This window comes from Letharia columbiana, assembly GCF_014066305.1.
Source record: "Letharia columbiana isolate WasteWater2 chromosome Unknown Sc0000020_s0, whole genome shotgun sequence".
Classification (NCBI taxonomy): Eukaryota; Fungi; Ascomycota; class Lecanoromycetes; order Lecanorales; family Parmeliaceae; genus Letharia; species Letharia columbiana.
The window spans coordinates 233,570-253,272 of record NW_023501061.1 but is presented as its reverse complement, the minus strand read 5'-3'; the positions used below and the strand labels follow the sequence as shown (position 1 = coordinate 253,272).

At 42.1% G+C, this 19,703-nt stretch overlaps 4 protein-coding genes across 4 annotated transcripts; 1 reads left to right on the top strand and 3 right to left on the bottom strand.

Annotated features, from left to right (window-relative positions):
- Positions 1-95: 95 nt before the first annotated feature.
- HO173_006668 (uncharacterized protein) lies at positions 96-3,754 on the bottom strand (the record flags this gene model as incomplete). The annotated part of the gene is made up of 4 exons (XM_037308576.1): positions 96-521; positions 580-1,569; positions 1,621-3,509; positions 3,565-3,754. 4 exons carry the CDS (start codon positions 3,752-3,754, stop codon positions 96-98), a joined length of 3,495 nt encoding a protein of 1,164 aa, XP_037164419.1.
- A 530-nt stretch (positions 3,755-4,284) lies between these two features.
- On the top strand, positions 4,285-5,511 carry HO173_006667 (uncharacterized protein; the record flags this gene model as incomplete). The annotated part of the gene is made up of 2 exons (XM_037308575.1): positions 4,285-4,519; positions 4,577-5,511. The coding sequence occupies 2 exons, from the start codon at positions 4,285-4,287 to the stop codon at positions 5,509-5,511; spliced, it is 1,170 nt and encodes a 389-aa protein (XP_037164418.1).
- Positions 5,512-5,859: 348 nt separating this feature from the next.
- HO173_006666 (uncharacterized protein) lies at positions 5,860-8,256 on the bottom strand (the record flags this gene model as incomplete). The annotated part of the gene is made up of 7 exons (XM_037308574.1): positions 5,860-7,014; positions 7,062-7,622; positions 7,697-7,800; positions 7,852-7,871; positions 7,944-7,969; positions 8,119-8,132; positions 8,208-8,256. The coding sequence occupies 7 exons, from the start codon at positions 8,254-8,256 to the stop codon at positions 5,860-5,862; spliced, it is 1,929 nt and encodes a 642-aa protein (XP_037164417.1).
- A 7,200-nt stretch (positions 8,257-15,456) lies between these two features.
- On the bottom strand, positions 15,457-19,322 carry HO173_006665 (uncharacterized protein; the record flags this gene model as incomplete). The annotated part of the gene is made up of 5 exons (XM_037308573.1): positions 15,457-15,502; positions 15,560-15,846; positions 15,904-18,776; positions 18,826-19,261; positions 19,314-19,322. The coding sequence occupies 5 exons, from the start codon at positions 19,320-19,322 to the stop codon at positions 15,457-15,459; spliced, it is 3,651 nt and encodes a 1,216-aa protein (XP_037164416.1).
- Between the last annotated feature and the right edge of the window lie 381 nt (positions 19,323-19,703).

Here is a 19,703-nt window from a genome sequence, read left to right as displayed (position 1 = left end):
CGCTCAGCTCAACACGAATGATTTGCAACGACAGCAGCCACAACTTTAGATTCCGGCGTCTCTCAACTTGGTTCAGTCTCCACAGCGAATCCGGCTTACCAAGCCCTTCCGCTACTTCTCCTGCCCACTGTCTTGAAGCTGCTCTGGTGTCCCAAAGCAAGTGTATCGAAGCGGTCAATGCCCATCATCTCGATGTCACCCGAATATCCTGCGAGATAGAAACCGACCACAATCACTAGATAGGCCAGCACCAGGATGCTTCCTTTGAAGTAGTTGCTCTTGCCCTCGCCGTACACATAGCTGAGCAGGAAAACGCAGAGGATAACGGTGACCATGTCCCATTGCGGGAAGATCAGGTTGAATGTGTGATCCAGAAGCTTTTCAGGATCGATGTAGCGGCCGTGGACAGCGCTGAAAAGGACAAGGGCGGGAATCTGGAGGAGGCACACTTGGAGAGCGTAAGCGGAACCGATCTCCATTGAAAGTGCGATATTGCCATTCATGGCGAAAGAGATGGCATTCTGTGCACAAATTGTTAGCTACAACATTTGCTTCATATCGGGCGTCAGAAGAGTATACCAAGAATTCTGTCGTATTGGGCACGAGCGCGAACAGAGTGATGCCCAAGAACTTCTCATCAATGTCTACACTTTCTAGTACTACATCCACAGTGTTGACCAAAATTTCTGCAATGATCGCGTAGAGGACCGTAGCACCTAGAAGAATGACGGCGCTCTTCACCCTCCCCCAGTTGGGAGCGTCATGCCCACCATCAGCAGGACCTTCTGCATTTGCGGCTGCTTCGTGGTCATCCTGGAATGCACCTGTAGCTGGAATAGAGGCTTTGGGTGTGCGTTGGGCAACAGTACGCGTTGATGTTGACATTTTGCGCGGAGCCTTAACAGCATCTCGAGCCGCGACCGCAGCCGCAGTAGCTGCCATCTCCGCAACATGGCGGACAAGATTATTGTGCTCCTCCTCGGAAAGACCGGCCACCTTGATACTTCTCAGGCTCGGATTGTCCTCCAAAACATTATTTTCGCCCTCGCTACTTTTTGGTGGCACGACATGCGGTGGCTGACCATGGAGATTGTTACTAGATCCAGATGGCTGCCGAGAATCTTCTGGACTGCGTAGACTCAGCCCTTCGTGCTTGAGAGACTGACTCAGAATGCGCTTATAGAGTTGAGTGTCACGTATCGCAGTGCTCACGTTCCGGCCGCCCGGAGAGTCCTTGCTGCTACTGCTCGTCTGGGGCTTAAGTCCGGAACCATGGAGTGGCTGGTGTGATATGCTGCCGTTTGGTCCAGGATGTACCTGAGCCTTTTTCTCCTCTATTTCTATGTTCCAGATTGTGGCTGCATGGGTCCGTAATGTAAACCATAATCCAATTATGTACGAGAGGAACAGGAGAACAGCCGCGAACCAACAGTACGGCCTCACTGCTTTGAGAAAGAACTCGTCGTTGATGGCAGGTACTTGGGAATAGTAACACCGTCGGCAGTCTTCATCAGGTCCATCGGGATGGCCAGGTCCCACCACGATGCAGGAATGGCAATTAAGCTCATGCTGCAAGAAGCGTCAGCAATGATCAGGTACTTCGGAAGGCGTTCTGCTTACACTTCCATAGATTTGATAGAACAGGGTAGGCCCAAAAGCAGCGATCACCGCAAATAAAAGCATAGTCGATGTGACGCCCGCAGACTTGACATTGAATCTCTGAGTCTTTCGTTTGATCGCTCCAAAGCACATGGATAAACCTGGTAGGAATAAAATACCAGCAAAGATACTCCCGATGATGCTGCCCTCGACCAACTGACCTTTGCCTTGGTTCAATGCTACGCAGTAGAGAAAAACCTCGACGACGGTCGAAAAAAACGCATTGATGGCCGCTCCCACGCCCATTGACGACTGCGCTGATATTGAAGCTACAGCCTGTCCGATGAAATATGCCAGGGGGATTATAGAGAAGAGCGCCAGCGCGAAGATAAGCCCAGGAGCAACTATCCAGCTGTCGAGGCCAATAGCGACATAGAGCACCCAGTAATCAAATATCGCAAACAGCACTACACCAATCAAGTTGATCAAAAAAATGTTAGTTCCATCAACGGTATACTTCCAGTACTTCAAGCCCACAGCTCGGTAAGTGCAGAGTAGTATGGAAGACGAATGTGACGAACCGTCCCGTGAATAAGTGGTGTCCGCGTTGAACGACAGGGCGAGAGGGTGTCGACGCAGGTGGTAGAAAAGAAGTAAAGTGGCCTTGCCCATGGGAATCCAGAAGACCAGGAACCAACAGATTCCAGATGCAAGCAGTAAGAGTGGTGCGAGCAGGAAATAGAAGAAGACGAAGAATATAACACGCCCGATAGTCCATTGTCCTCGACCAAAAAGCCTAGCCCTTCGATTCTTCGGCCCTGTCTTGGGATCATCCGCTCTCCTTGTGCGTCCCAGAAGGCTATCATTCTCATCTGCCGAATCCATGCTTCTTCGCCGACCAATCAATGATCGTGAAGTTAGGGGTCCGAAGAAAAGGCGCCCGTCTTCGAGGTCTCCGTTCTGCCATTGTTCGTATTCTGTGATGCTGCGGCCTTCGCCTTCGTCCTCTTCCGCATAAGCTTCATCTTGCTCCAGCTTGACGAATTGGCCAAAGGGGTAGAAAAGATATAGAGACAGGCCCCAGAAAACTCTTCCATAATCTGCGGCGGCAGGTGCAAAACCAAATAGAAAACAAGTGAGAGCTCCTAGGGCCGCGGCTGTGGCAAGCCACCAGCCGAAGAGGATAGTCCAGAGGACGTTGAACATCCATAACCAACTACTTACTCTGCCTCCTGGGGACGAGTGTATGTCACCTTCTGCTGTTTTCTCTATGGATCTGTTCTTCTGATAGAGCGCAGGTTTCCAGATACGGATACCAAAAGGGTGTGTCTCGTTGATAGCATTCTGACGGTCTTTCAGGGTAAAACTTTCGGCGTCGCTCAATTCATCATCATCGTCCTCATCACCATCTTCGGCGTCTGCGGGACTATTTCCTTCCTCTGCGGATGAATCATGACCGTCCCCAGCAGCTTCCTCGCGAGGGACGGTAGAGTTTTTAGGTTGCTCAGCTTCTTCCTCATCTTCGCCGCGTGAATCGACTCGCGGTAAAGATGTTGGTTGTGCAGTGGGTCTTCTGCGCAAAGTCGATGGCTGTCTCCGCAGACCATTACCATGTCCTGAGCCCGACGCTGACTTCGCAATCGACGATTGCCGTTGTGCGAAGTCCGACTCATATTCATCCGGATCATCATCTACTGAGAAACCTTGACCTTTATGAGGAGGGTGGTATTTAGAAGATGCTCGTCGCGCCATTTTCGGCTTGCTCATTGATGGTAATGGTTCGGGAGACAGCACTTGCTGGCGATCCGACGATGCGGAGCTTTGTAGACCTTGGCGGCCCTCATCCTGTGTAGGTGTTCGTTGACTTTCGGTATGGGGTTCTTCCGCAGTATTGTAGGAATCCAGGGAGCCTTTGACGCAATTAGCAGCATTCCTCTGCTGTGGAAGAGAACATGCCATGATTACCGCTGCTGGTCAAAATGGCCGGAGGCCGATTTCGACGTATTGTCCCCGTCGTTCTCGTATTTAGATCTTCATCGTCACGGTCTTGATCGTGAGTGATGGGCTCAAATCGTCGTGGTTTGTCTTTGGGAGAAGTGCCGCCCGTAGAGTAATTGTGCGCCCCAGGGTCGGGCGAATTGTTATCGTCTGACATACTAAAGTCTCCTATGGCTCCAGAGTGTACTGGTAATTACGAAGCATGAGCAGCTAGAGGACGAGTCCTCTATCAGCTGAGAAACCTGGGGAAACCGCCTGCTGTGGCGCTGAGCTTCAGTGTGTAGAAGGTCATGATCAGCAAGGGAAGAGTGCAGAGAAGCTCAGTAGAGTCGACGTGACAGAGGAAAAGGATTGGATAGCAGAGGAGGAACGATTAGATGATTAAGTTACATGTCAACTCTCACGGCTAAGACGTAAATGTTTACAATTGGCGCTAAAATTACTCTACGCTAACGGTGCTTTGAGCGTCACTTTCATCCTCCCAGCTAGGTTCCTCTCCAAAACCTGTCAACGCTCGAACCTGTCAACCATCATCACTTCATGTCCCATGCTTAGAACGACCACATTGATTACTCGCTCTGGTCTACGTCCCCCTTGACAGACTAGTAGTCCATTGACAAGGGAAAACTCTTTCCACCTTGGATCTTACACGACAACCTTTCGTTCCCGACCTACTACACCGACAGCATGGCTCTCGACAACTTCTTTCAAAACAAGATTGAAGACGCCAAACTCGAGATAGTCGCAGGACAAGCCGTACTACGGCGATTAGAGGCACAACGAAATGACTACAATTCAAGAGTGAGGTTACTAAGAGAAGAGCTGGGACTGCTACAACAGCCAGGCTCGTATGTTGGAGAGGTCGTTAAGGTGATGGGCACGAAGAAAGTCCTGGTCAAAGTACATCCAGAAGGCAAATATGGTAAGCTCGACTGCTCCCTCATGCGTGCTACACCATGCTGACAGAACCTCATTACAGTCGTCGATGTTTCCGACAGTGTCGACATCTCCAAACTTACCGTTGGTAAACGAGTTACCCTTCTCTCCGATTCATACAAACTCGAGAAACCCCTCCCTTCTTCCGTCGATCCATTAGTCTCCCTCATGCTGGTCGAGAAAGTCCCAGATAGCACATACGACATGATTGGTGGTCTATCTCAACAGATCAAAGAGATCAAAGAAGTCATCGAGTTAGGCCTGAAGCACCCGGAACTCTTCGAATCTCTCGGCATTGCCCAGCCAAAGGGCGTGCTGCTTTACGGACCCCCGGGTACCGGAAAGACGCTGCTTGCAAGAGCTGTGGCGCACCATACGGACTGCAAGTTCATCCGTGTATCGGGCTCAGAGCTAGTGCAAAAATATATCGGTGAAGGAAGCCGCATGGTGCGTGAATTGTTCGTAATGGCCAGAGAACACGCACCCAGTATCATTTTCATGGACGAAATCGACAGTATCGGTTCCTCCCGCGTAGAGGGCAGCAGTGGTGGTGACAGCGAAGTGCAGCGTACCATGCTCGAGCTTCTGAATCAACTGGACGGCTTCGAGCCAACCAAAAACATCAAGGTCATTATGGCAACGAATCGTCTGGATATTCTGGATCCGGCCCTATTACGTCCAGGCCGGATCGACAGAAAGATTGAATTCCCGCCACCAACCGTTGAAGCAAGAGCAGATATTCTACGGATCCACTCACGCTCCATGAACCTGACCAGGGGCATCAACCTGACCAAGATTGCGGAAAAGATGAACGGATGCAGTGGTGCTGAACTCAAGGGCGTGTGCACAGAGGCAGGGATGTATGCTTTGAGGGAGCGGAGAGTGCATGTGACGCAAGAGGACTTCGACCTGGCGACGGCGAAGGTGCTGAACAAGCACGACGACAAGGAAGTCAGTCTTGGGAAGCTGTGGAAGTAGTGTTGGCATAGAGGATTATGACATTCGTGGCGTCTCGAGGAGGATGTGTATATACGACGCCCACACTGGCATAGAGTATTTAGAAGGCAACGCGATGAAGGTCACTTCGTGGCCTTATCTACAGAGCTACCGGCAGGTTTGTCAATCAAGAAGTATCTAATCATCCATCGATTCTTCAAACTGGGGCGAGCTTAAGGGCATTTTCCTTTGTAAGTGGTAGAAGCTCTGTCCCTTTAGCGTGAAATCATGAGTCTATCTTCTTTTCGTTCTTGGTCATGATTCCTTTCTTCGAAGCATTCATAAGCCGTTGAATACCGTCCCTCATTGCAGCTCAACGAAACATCAACTTTACACGCTCCCTGGAAGCCTCGTATTTATCCCTCCACCCGCTTTCCCTTTCTCGCCCTGTTCCGCCTTTGGCTTCAAAGTGCCCTCTGCATCCCCACTTGCCTTTCCCCACTTCCCAACCACATGATCGACATCTTTCCTGTACCCTTGCTGGCTCTCGCACTGCTCAAGGAAGACTTTGTACTTCACAGCCAGCAGTTCCTTCTCATGCGGATCATTCGTTGGTGGAATGGCTCTGCCCGGTTTGGACATGCGATCCATGATATCCCACAACGGCTCTGTCTTGCCGTCCTTATCTGCAGATGCAGCCTTCGCACCCAGCATAGCGGCACCGTGTACCACAGCCGCATGCACGTACTGTGGGATGAGAACGGGCATATCGCAGGCTGATGCCATCAAACTCATTAGAATGGCGTTCTGGCACTGACTACCAGACATGAAGATTGACTTGATTTGATGGCCGGATTTATTCATCGTCTCAATAATCTGGTGCGTCTGCAGGGCAATGAACTCCATCGTGGCGTAGTAGTACAAAGCCAATCCGTCTTGGGACTTATCACTGCTGAGACCAATGACTGAGCCGGTCATGCGAGGGTCGGCGACTGGTGAGCGATTACCGAATAAATCGCCATAGAAGAAAAAGTGGCGGCCTAGATAAGATATAGTTGGTGCATTTTGCTTTGTCTTCATCTCTTTGAGATGCTCATTCAGGTAGTCGTAGATGTTCATGTTGTAGCTCTCTGCTATACTGAGTACCTGCTGGAATGCCGGATGCGTCTCCAGCACATGCTTGAGGAGCTCTCCCGTAGCAGACTGTCCACCTTCGGCCATCCAATAGTCGGGAATGAGAACGTCTCGATAAGGTCCCCACACTCCTTTGACGAACACAGGCTTTGGGGACATGGCGATATGGCAGGTGGAAGTGCCGGCCACAGCCGCAAGACGGGTGAAGGCTTGGTGACGGTCGTTGCTAGCGTATTCGGAGCTAAGTGCTGTGCCATCGAGCTTGACTTTGGCACCAACAGTACCCACCCAGCCAGCGTAGGCATCAATGACGCCGCTGCCCACCGCGATACCGGCAGGTAATCCAAGCTCGTAGGCTGCTTTCTCGCTGAGTGTGCCGCACTTTTCACCAGCACTTCTGTATATACCATTCTTGTCCGTCAGCAGCCTACACTTGATGAAGCATCTCGAGTACTTACTTCGCCGTTGACTCCACCCAAGCGCTTGAAATCATCTTTCACCAGATCGCCCAAGCCAATCTCTTCTAAAAAGTCTCCTTGCCATCCTTTGACACTGCCGTCAACGCCCACAGGAACGTAACCCTGCTTGCATACAGTGCTACAGTAGCTGCGGTTCTCGTTGCCTGTAGCCATGTGCGTCAGAGCGTCTGCGAGATCGTAGAACTTGCAACGGTCGAAAAGCTCTTTGGGCATGTTGTTCTTCAACCAAAGCACCTTAGGTATCTCCATCTCAATTGACATGGTGCCTCCGACGTAACGCAGTAGATTGTGCCCAGTGGCATTGATTTTGGCAGTCTCTTCGACCGGTCGATGGTCGAGCCAGAGAACGACATTGCGATCGTTGTCGAAATTAGGTCCGGTCACTGAGACGGGCTCGTCCGTGTCGTGAGAGAAGACGGCTAGAGAGCAGGTAGCGTCAAAGGCCATACCGCGGATAGTGCTGGGATTGATGCTGTGTTGATTCAGTATACGCTGAACAGAAGAACAGATGCATCGCCAGATATCATTTGTGGATTGCTCCTGTATCGCACGTCAGTTTTTTCCTGGCAGATTGAGCTGTGGGCTGGAAGGGCTGAAAAGGTCAGAGGTCGTACGTAGTAGCCTTGCTCGGGCTGCCACAAGCCAATGTTCTCTGAGGCTAAGCCAATTATATCTCCTTTGCCATCAATCACGCAAGCTCGAGCAGATCCAGTACCGACTTCAAGATTTCAGAGTCAGCATCTCTCCGTTGAATTGAAAGAAGAAATACCATCGATCCCAACGTAATGGCTTATGGTTCCATGGGTCAGCATGTCCTTCACATGGAGGATGAGGTTGTGAAGATCTGGAAAAGTAACTTACTCCATGTGGGGGTTGAGTTCGTTGTGCTACAAGCGATTCCTAGTCAGCATCACAGCTTCACGAACTGGGAGCCAAAGACGAGTTCAAATCTTAAGAAGAGCCTTTGCTTCGGAAGAAGTCTCGAGGCCCAAGGTATTTCACAATCGCTCCAGGGAGTGGGAGGGAGTGTACGTACAGGATCGGTCGACACTATTTCTCCAGATCAGCATTTTGGTCATTACGACAGCAATTGAAACGTGAAAGCGATTGCATGATCCGGCTTACTCTGTCTAGACTGCTGCCTGTACGGCTGTCTGAAGGGAAGGGAAGCCATGGTGAGTCTGGGGTTGCGATGCGTCGCGTGTTGGGGTGGTAAGAGCGATGCAAGCGATTAATTGGTTGTGCGTGCAAATAGAAGAGAGGGAGAAGGAGAATTGAGGTTTCTGCAATGCTAAAGATGGTGGACGTGGGCGATAGACAAGTCTTTAGTCAGGAACAGCTTAGCTTTGACGAAAGGAAAGCAAGAAGAAAAAGCTCGGGTATGGTTTCGTTCTACAGGCCGTTGGGGTGTTTTGATGACGGTGGTGACGGAGGCTGGACGATCGACCATTGGTGCCAAAGTTATGGGAGTAGGTACTCTACTGTACCTAAGGTAATAACCTACCACCTACTTATCCTTTCCGTCTTCAGCGGTCCCCAACTTCCCCCCCACGAAATGGAATCGATAGTGGTGGGGCTCGGCTTACCTGCCCTACTAAGAATTGATTGGCATCACCCACTACCCCTACTCAGGCCCTTACGCCGTGAATCAAAAAAACTTTCGCACAACGCTCATGCTATATTATTGAGCTATAGAAAGTAGATACACGTATTCAAAGCACTCAGTAAGGCCAGTACCTCTTCAATTGGCTTTAGGGGACGCTTATACCCCTATAACTATATCGAATAAGGCCAGCTAACCCTAATAGGATCATAGTAATCACAATTTTAAGAAGTACGCATTTATGCTAAAGTTATCGATAAATATCATACTAAAAATAATAGATGAAGGCCAGAAATTATTAATAAATGAAGTAGTTACTACTCTTAGAGGGCGGTAGTATTTATAAAAAGATAAATAATAAACTTAAAATTTAGATAATCTTAGATGAAGTATATAAACTAATTATTAACTTAAGTAATCGAGATAGCAATATAAAGAAAAAGATTATATATATTAAGTATTAGGTAGTTAGTCTAAAAAGTAATATATTAATAGCCAGCTACGTTAGCGTACTAAGTCGATTCTTAATATTCTTCTCTATTATTAAAGGAATTCTTATTATATTATTAGTAATATCGAAATAAGACTAAGTATTATATAATAAGCTAAACGAGATTATTATAAAGCTATAAGACGAGATAGTAAGTAAAGTATTAAAGGGGAAGATATCGAGCGAGATAACTACGATGATTAATAAATATATAAAGAGTATAAATACTATAAGAAAATCTATTAGAACGATTAGAAGGCTAGCGAGTAGTAATATATATATTATAGCTATAAATGAGAAGAAGATGAATAAACTAAGAAAAAGTAAGAATTAAACTCTAAAGATAAGTAATAGTATGAGAGTAATTATTAAAATGTATAGCCTTTTACTTTATAGAGTAAGAATTAATATATTCGATATTAAAGATATGGCTACGATAATTAAAAGAGTTTAGAATAAGAATGCTAATATGTTAAGCCTCGATATAGTATAACTAAACTAATTTAGCGCGAATAAAGAGAGTTATAATAAGAGTTTATTAATTATTAAATTAGTATTCTTAAAGAAAGAAAATAGAGTACTAAAAGAAGGCCTAGTTATCGATTTAGAATTATATAACTATTACGTCTATAATAAGTAGTATAAATTAAAGTAATACTTTATATACTAAAAATACGATTATCTATCGACTATATACTCTAAAAAGAATTACTTAGTATATAGAAAATACTTAGAAAAGTATTATTATAAAGATTATACGGCCGATACTCGTAAATACCCGATTTGCGAGAGACTATATAAGGCTTAAAATAAGATATATATAGTAAAGAAGAGGAGATAGCGAGAATAAAAATAGCGAGATAATAAACTCCTTTATAATTTATAATAATGAAGGAGATATCGGCTAGCTATTAAATAAGCGATTAATTAAATAATTACTTTTAGAATATATTTAATTATAGGCGAAATAAGGAATTTTTCTAAAACTAATATTTACGCGCGATAAGCTAGTAGATAGAGATAAGATAATTAGTAGAGAAGAAATCAGAGCGTTAGACCTCGAAAGAACTATTATATTGAATCTCTAGTCGAGTAAAGAAGATATACTTTTATATTATTAATAAGGGTCTCGTCTAGAAATAGATCGCTCTTTAAAGTAGTAAACGAAGTTAAATAATATAAGGATAATATAGTAATAGAGGAAATTAATAACTTCGAGGATAATAGATAGTCTCTAAGTCAAAAGAGTAATAATAAGAGAATTACGGTCTCCGTCAATAAGAATAAAAGAGATATATTCGATCTATCGATGACTAAAAAAGAAGAATATCTAAAAAAAATATAGACTTTATAAACTAAGCGATACGAGTAAGTAACACTAATAATAATATTAAGAAATAATAGTATACTTTAGTTAGCTATTAATACTATAATATAATATAAGAAAATTTAGAATAATTATAATAGAATTCTTCGATAATAAAAAGATTTATAATATCGATATAGTAGTAATTTAGAAGCTCTAGAGAAATATTAATATAAATATATCGTATTATTCTCTAAAGGATAGATTTAATTTAATCTACTTCTATTATAATAATATATAAGTATACTTCTATATTAATAAAAGAATATTATTAAAGTAATAATATCTATTATATTACTTATTAAACCTCTATATTCTTAATATTAAATTCGAAAATAATAGAATTATACGTATATATAATATTTATAACCTCGACGACTAATAAATAAACGAACTTAACGAATTATATAAAACGCTTAGAAGTCTAAAGATAATAAATAGATTATATTAGGCGACTTCAATCTTTATTACACGATATAAGAGAGATTAAATATTTATATTGATGAGAAAGTAGAAGAACTAATATTTATAGCGAAAGAATTCGCTATAAAATAAGTATTATTAATAAAAACGATAATATATAAAGAAAACTATTAAATAATAATAAATCTACTATTCGCTACTCTAATACTAATAGTAAATATTATTAACTATAATATCGAAAATAATTTCGAAAGCGAATCTAATTATCTTTTAATTTTTATAAAGCTTAAGCTGACTATAATAGAGTTAGTATTAATAATATACTAAAACTTTAATAAATTAAATGCCGAGATTCTAAGAGAGATACTCGCTAGAGCTATAATATCGAAAGAGTATTTAATTAATTTCTAGAGGAATAATAAAAACCCTATTAACGACGATATCGATTATTAAGTAGCGATTATTATTAACTCTATCTAAGCGACTATAAAGAAATCTACTCTAATTATTAAATTATCGCTATAATCTAGATCGAGATTTACGCTAGAATATAAGAAAGTATAAAGATATTATAAATTGCTAAAAAGAAGCTAAAGAATAACGCTCTTAAAGAAAGTATAAGATAAGTATAAAGTCGCTAAGAACTTCAAAAATAATCTAATTAAGAGAACTATTAGAAAGGCGTTTAGAGAGTTTATGATAGAGGTATATAAGTTACTATAAATAATATAGAAAAAGATTAAGTAAATTAGAAAATAACTTATAACATAGATATATCTCTCTTTACTATTTAATAAAGATAAATAAGAATATAACGAACTAGGCTTAAAGGCAGATCTTCTTATAAGAATATTCTTCTTACTATTAATATAGGCGGATTTAGATAATATCAGCGTCAATATAACGTATTTATAAGTCTATCTAATAAGTATAATTATTATAAATAAAATAAGAAAGATTATAACGCAGGCACTATCAAAAAGAGTATTGAGAGAAAACGCGATCTTTAATTTAATTCTTAAGAAGATTCTAAAGCCGTTACTCCCTTATCTATATAGAATATTTAATATATATATAACGAATAACTACTACTCGAAGTACTTTAAAATATCGATAACAATTATTCTTCCGAAGTCAAATAAGAACTATTTAATTTCTAAAGAATATCGATCAATAGCTCTACTTAATATTATAAAAAAATAATAAAATTTATTCTTACTAGGAGAATAGCGTATCTTATAGAGATATATAGACTCCTATCGACTATATATATAAGAGGCCATAGATTATAATCATATAAATACGATATTTACTACCTCTAGAAAGGATATATTAAGCCTAAAACTCTAATAAAGTAGCTACGATATTACTATTAGACGTTTCAAGTATATATAATAAAATCTCTTATCCTCGATTACTCTATAATCTTCGAAAGCGAAAAATTAATACGAGTAGTTAACTAGATAGAATCGTTTTTATTTAATAAGATAATAATACTAAAAATAAGTGAATACTTTATATTAAAGACTTTTATAGTAATCGAAATTCCTTAAGAATTACCGCTATCGCTTATACTTTATCTCTTTTATAACTTAGATCTTATTAATAAATATAATAATTATATCGACTTAGAAATAATAGTTATTAACTTTATAGATAATATAGATCTTCTAATAGTAGGAGACTCTACTAAGAAAAACTATAACGCACTTTATAAAATCTACGACGAAGTTTATATAAAGTAGATATTACGATATAAATCGAAGTTTAATTTTAATAAATATTAACTACTATATCTTAGTAGAAAATAGAGATTTAGCTTAGATTATCTCTTATAACTTAACGAGAGATAATATATTAAGGCGAGATACTTTATCCGCTATCTAGAAATTGAAATCGACTTTAAACTTCTATAAAGTTACTATAATAAGAAGATTTAGTCTAAAGCTATTAAAAGTATCGATATATTAGCGAGGATTATTAAATCGATATAGAGCGATAATTATAAGAGTATAAGATAGCTCTATTAGATAGTAATTATCTTATAAATAATATACTACTACTTAATATAATATTAGTTTAAAGATACTATTAATTATAATAAAACTCACCTCTTATTGCTATAAAGAATTTAATCTTAGATAGAGAAAAGATAACTAAAGCATTTAAGGCTATATTTATTTCAATACTCGATATAAAAGCGTATCTCTTATTAGTTAAATAACAGCTAGATAAGATTACCTTAAAAGCTATCTTACGAATTATTACTAATCTAATATATAGCGAGATTATTAAGTTATAATTCGAGCGATAGAAATCTAAAAGAAAATTTAAGAAGAATAGAAAACTAAGTTTACTAAAGCGATATATCAATAAATTTAAAGAATAATACGGCGATACTAATAAGATTAAGAAACTATACTCTTTTAGCGTCGCTCTTAACTAGAAACCTTTCAAAACGATAATTTATAAAATTAAAAAGTCGCTAAAGAACTAATTAAAAGATCGATTAATAAAGAATATATAATAATATATATAGATAATAGCGAGATTAATAAAAAGATAGAAGCTTTAGCTATATCGTTAGATATTAATTCTACTTTTAATATCTATTTAGATCTAAGCGATTAATATATAATATACTCGACGAAGCTACACGATATTCTTTAAGCTCTAATTATAATAATTATATATCAAATAAGACTATAACTTAGTAGAGTTATAGTAAATACGAATAATTAAATATCGATTTAGGCTATCGAAGATCTAGATAAGTATTTAAAATAGATCTATATAATATAAATAGTATAGATTATTAATTCGCTAAGATATCTCGAGGTAGTAATAGAATTATACTAGATTCTAATATATATTAATATCGATAATAATAAATAAATAGATAGAGAGCGAAGAAAATTACTAGCTAGCGAGAGCGAGTAATTTATAATAAAAGAGTAAAGGTAAATACTAACGAAATAGCTTAATTATTAGTTATATAGATAAGAATAATATCGATAATTAAGATAGCTATTAAAGATCACGCGATAAAATAATAGATTATCGAATAGATTAACGAGAAGCGAGATAGTATTCTTAGAAGAATTTAATTAATATCGTCGAAATAAATATAACTTCTATATTCGAGAGTTAAGCGCCTAAAACGTCGCTAATAACGTAAATAAGAATCGAGAAAATAGATCTTAAGGCCTTTCTTTATAATCGATAAATATCGAATATAGAGAATAAAGAATACAAGTGTGAAGCGAAGTAGACGACTCGATATATTCTTTACGAATATAGACTATTTAGTAAGAAGCGAGAAATATAATAAGTCGAAGAAAGAAGAAAGATAAAAGAGGGTTATTACTTATAAGAATATACTAATAAAACTACGCTACGCCTCTAAAAAATAAAAAATTTTTTAATTTTTTTTTTTTTTATTTTTTTTTTTTTATTTTTAAAAAAAAATTTTTTTTTTTTTTTTTTTTTTTTTTAAAAAAAAATAATATATAATTTATATGGTTTTTTTTTTTTTATTATTTTTTTTTTTTTTTTATTTTTTTTTTTATAAAAAAAAAAAAAAAAAAATTTTTTTTTTTTTTTTTTTTTTTAAAAATTTTTTTTTTTTTAAAAAAAAATTTATTTTATAAAAAATTTTTTTTTTGGGGTTTTAGGGGAAAATTTAAGGGTAGTATGATGTAATCAATCAATCAAATCACTACCCCTACTCAGTGACCGAGGGATTGTTCGCCCACTCGCGATAGAGAGAGTACAGAGAGTGTACAGGGCTAATTGGCCAACACATAGGCCGTTTACGCTGAGGGTGAAATTCAACATCTGAGCTTGTGAATCGGCAAGGGATGCATATCTTGACTCCGTCAGGTATTCTTCTCACTGTGTTCAACAGCGCTTTGGATGAGAGATGAGGAGGGGGCACAGATGGAGAAAATCAAGAGCTCTACAAATACATACTGGTAAGAATAAAACATGTCCAAGGTAGCGGTTGCTTCTGAACGCCAGAGCTTCCAAGTGCCTCTGTAATTGTGGACTCGGGGACAATGATTCACGCTCGGGCTCTCTGTAGCGGTTCCCTAGCGGCATTCGAGCCCGAAGTTTACTTTACTTTACGCAATTCCGTGCGTCTAATCTCTTTCTCGGGCGGGGCATTACCCGAGGCCTTGGCGCTCAAGGTCTGTCCAGGGACCAGGAGTAATGTATTGGGGCAAGAGGACCGAGGTTCGCGACCGACAGTATTATTCTTAGACGTGATATTCATTGTGATCAGACACTTTAAATCTCTTCTCCACACAGTGCTGACCATGGTCATCTTACTTGCCCTAGTTGCCAAGCCACCTGACCACCGCTCACCGCTCACCGCTTCATTAGAAGGCTTGACAGTAACTCATGCAGCCGTTATACTTCTCCCTGCTCTTACCCATGTTTGCTTGGGCAGTCCGCCTGCATCCGGCATCTCTCTTTTCCCCGTAGCTACTCACCCTTTGGTAGATATGGCAGAAATCCACCGTTGTTCGTCCTTTCTGTATTACAGTCAGCGTCACCGTCCTAATCGTCCGGAAAGTGAGGAGAGCATGTACCGATCGAAGTGCAAGAGCATCCCAAGAACCGGGATAAGCTGCACCTGGTGCTTCTTATCCTTCTGCTCGAGGAACTGCAACAGTACGTTCTTGAGATAGACATAGTCCATGGTGCCTGGCGGAGGGCCATTGGGCGCATCTACCAACGCGGCAGAGGGTGTCCTGCTTTTCGCTGCTGGTGAGCCTAGGTGTGCTGCCGAGTCGAACGATGAGCGAGAAGAGTGTGCTTCCGAGTCCATGGCTTTGGTCCTGGCTGTTTGAATCTTACCCATCTCATCCGCCATCGACTGCATATGGTCAGTGTATTGAACAACATGGAAATTTGGTGGCATAGAGGAACATACCTTATTGGACTTTTGCATCTTTTCAAGACGATGCTGTATATCTTCTACCGACCTCCGCAGCTCAGCCTTTTGCTTCTCCAGATCCCTCGCCTGCTTTTCGCTCTCATCTAAAGCATCTCGGAGTTCTGCCATCGCCTTTCGTACGTCGTCGACCTCTCTAGTGGACTGCCCTGCACGGTGCTTCAGCTCTTCCCGCCGTCGTTTCCAATCCTTTTGTGCCATCTCCAGCTCTTCCTTATCCTCCTCTGCTCTTTTCAAATTCCTCTCATTATCTCTGAATTTGTTTCGCAGATCTTCCAGCTCCCTTGCTCTTCGCCTACCAGCGGTGCTAGCTTCATCCTCTGCACGATCACGCTCCTCAATTGCTGTGTCCATACGCTCTTTCATCTCCCGGGTTCGTGCATCAGCTCTTCCCTCAACATCAGCCAGAAGCTTTCTCATCGTCTCACCCTCACGGCTTCGCTCACTCAAAAGGCGATGAGCATCTGCAACCTCCTCGTCCAGGCTTTCGCAACGCTCTCGGGCTTCTTTCATTTGCATAGCCATCTCTGCAGTCTGGTCTCGCATACTAGCCATCAAGCTCTGTGCGCTAGCATACTGTGCGGTCTTGAGATCAAGCTCCTCCTTCAGACCCACGCTTTCGCTTATAATCTTGGAGAATTGCTGCTCGAGCTCTCTTAATTTTGTCTTACTGGCGTTCAATTCCTCTCGTGCCTTCCCAAGCTCTCTTGATAGACGGTCGAGGGATTCCGTTGCCTGGCGTCTCTCTGTATCCAGCCGCTGGACTTCCTGTGCTGCCTTTGAACTTGCATCTTCTGCCTTGGACCTGTTATTGCTTTCCTGATTTATCTTCTGGTTCAAAGTCTTGATCTCCGTCTCTCGATCCGATATAGTCTGCTTCAGTTTTGTGACCTCGGAGCGCAATTCTTCGTACCTAGAATCCAAATTTACGAATGCCGCGTCTTTCTTGCCAAGTGCTTCTTTGACGGATCTCACTTCTGCGGCTTCGATCCTTAGTGCGTTGATCTCTGGTTGTGCCTTCTGCAAAACGTTCCTCAGGTCGTTCAGGTCCTTGAATCTAGATGATGCGAGTTGCTGTGCAGCAAAAAGATCTGTTTGCAGCGTATTCGCCTTAGCTTTCAAGTCCTCAAATTGAGCTGCTAGATCTTTGTGCTTCTGCTCTGATCCGGCCGCGCTGGTCGCATGGACACCCCTGAGTTCAGCGATCTCTTTCTCAAGGTTCGTGACAGTAAACGCCATGGCAGTCTTCTCTGCCATCAACTCTTTGACTTGGTCTTTGGACTCGACATGCTCCTGTCCAACGTTCACGAGATCGTCCCGTAGTGTGTCGATCTCTTCTCGTAATCCATCCTGATCTATCAGCTTGCCGTGGATTCTCTCAATAGCTGCATCTTTTTCCTCTATCAAGATGCGCAGTTGGTGGAGCTCCTCTTGGAGCTTGGACACGATATCTGTCTTCAGACTTTCTTTCGATTCCTTAATATCTGTGATTGGCTCCTTCTTCAGGTCTGTCTGCGGTGCCATGTCCTGTTCAACAGAAGACTTGCCGCCTTTCTTCTTCTTCTTACTTTTCTTCTTACTCGAATTGGATACACTTTGTATAGAGCCTTGATCGTTACTAACGCTCTCAGATCCTTGAATCGAAGGCCCCTCACTGTTACCATCTGCTTGACCAGTCGGTCCTGGGCTATCTGGCTTGGGCAATATTCCGAGCTTCTCGGCCTTCTTCTGCAGAATTTCGATGGCCCTCGACTTCTCTTCAATCACGGCGCTAAGATCCTGGTTCTTTCCCTCAAACTCGGAGAGCTGAGAGCGCAGGCTAATCACAAGGTCGTTCAGTGTATGTATCTTCTTATCGCTCTGCGTGGCGTTTGATCGTAGCTCCGATAGTTCTGTTTCCAATTTGCTAACGTCGGATTGAAGCTCTTCGACCCGCCCTTTGTCGTTCGTGTTCTGGCTGGCTGCTAAGTGCGCCCTATCCAATTCCTGCCTTGAATTTTGCAATTGCGAATCAAGTTCGGTGATGCGGTCAGAGCATTCAGAGCCATGCTCAGCTTGCAGATCTTGTAGTCTTGTCCGAGCTTCTTGCAAGTCGGCGCGTAATCGCTCGGACAGCTTCTCTGTTAATACTCTCTGCTCTTTCATGTCCGATTCTAAGCGGTCTTTGCTGTCTCGAAGACCATTGAGTTCCCGTGTCGCTTCCTCGAGTGTTTGGACCATGCTTTGCGTTGACTCTCTAGTAACGGCAAGATCCCCTTTCAAGATCGTTACCTCGTTTTCAAGAGCATTGATCTTCTCCTGGCGGTCTTGAAGCTCGGTTCCCAATCTAGGAACCTCGCCGTCATAGGAAAAAAAATCTTCCGACCCTTGGCGAGCTTGGGAAGAGTCCGCTGCTTTTTGCTTTGGGGAAAAAGGAGTCATGCCAGGTGCCGAGACTGTGGGTGAGTTGATTGAAGCTGGTGAGGACTTAGTTGTTACGCCTAGAGGTTCTCTATTGGTGATCTCTTGCATTGAGGCTTCATCATCAGACTGCGAACCGTTCGCTAACCTTTCGCTTCCTTTGGGATCGGCCTTGGTGCTTGCCAAAGACTTAAGGTTGGCCACCTCATCCCAAGCTTCGTTGGTGCTTCTTTCTGCCTCGCTCAGTCTTTGTTTGAATGTGTCCCTTTCGCTTGAGACTCTTTTAAGTTCATCCAATACCATGTCCCCTTTCAGATTGACTTGATTCAAATACTCCACGAATGCATTTGGGTCGCTAATTGATGTTAAAGGCGTATTTTCTCGAAGAGATGTTTCAAAGGGCTCGATGGTGAGGACTCTCGCATGAGCAACGCGATAGGACCTAAGCAGCTCTTGGAGCTGTTAGCAACGGTCTCGGACAGTTGGCAATCCTGAACACACCATGATATCTTGACTCGTATTTTTCAAGCTTCCGGAGCTTATCGCGTATATCTGTAGGTAGATCTGACGAAGCACTGGATTCTCCGGCTGATGTAGACGTTTCATATGTTTCTTGGCTACCTTGTTGGGGAGCAATTTCCTGCATGTTCTTGATGCTACCATTCTGATTTGATTGAGGCTTCAGAGTTCCAGACCTCCCCAGATCCTCGTCCTCGATTGTAAATTCAGACTCGAAATCTGCAGGGTCGGGCGCCTTTGCTGGAGGATCTCCATCCTGCCGGCCTCTCGTTCCTTGACGGGAAACCCTTTTGGCTGGAGAGATAGCCCGCGAATCAGCTCTCCTGGGATTTGAATTTGATCTTGAAGGAGAGGCTTGGGCTTGACGCTGGCGAGCTTGTTCCTGGGCAATCGTGGAGTCGATTGCTCCTCTTATGCGCTGGGTAACTGTTAGTGAATGGTGTAGCCAGTGAGATCAAGCCTTCGCTGACCTGGAACATATTGCCAGGATATCAGCATTGTCTCGAGTAGTGAGACCTAGTTATGAGATAGATCATAGTCGAACTGAACGATGGCCAAAATAGCTGTTCACGCTGTCCACGCTGTCATCCTGCAAGCAAAACAATTGGCTCTACCTCGGCAATTAGCATACTCAAAAGTCTTTGGATTTCTTGGCATTGTGTCCTGTCACGCAACGCATCGATCCAGATTATCATTTCTCCCCCTATGAGTCGGACTGTACGAATCCCAACGGCTTTCGAGCCACAAGACGTCTAGTCGTATTATTGCATATGAAAGATGTAGATTTGAATTACTGGTTTTGGAGAATCTATAGCAGATAGGGGAAGCGAGAAGGTACTCGTACCCTCAGGCGGAATGAC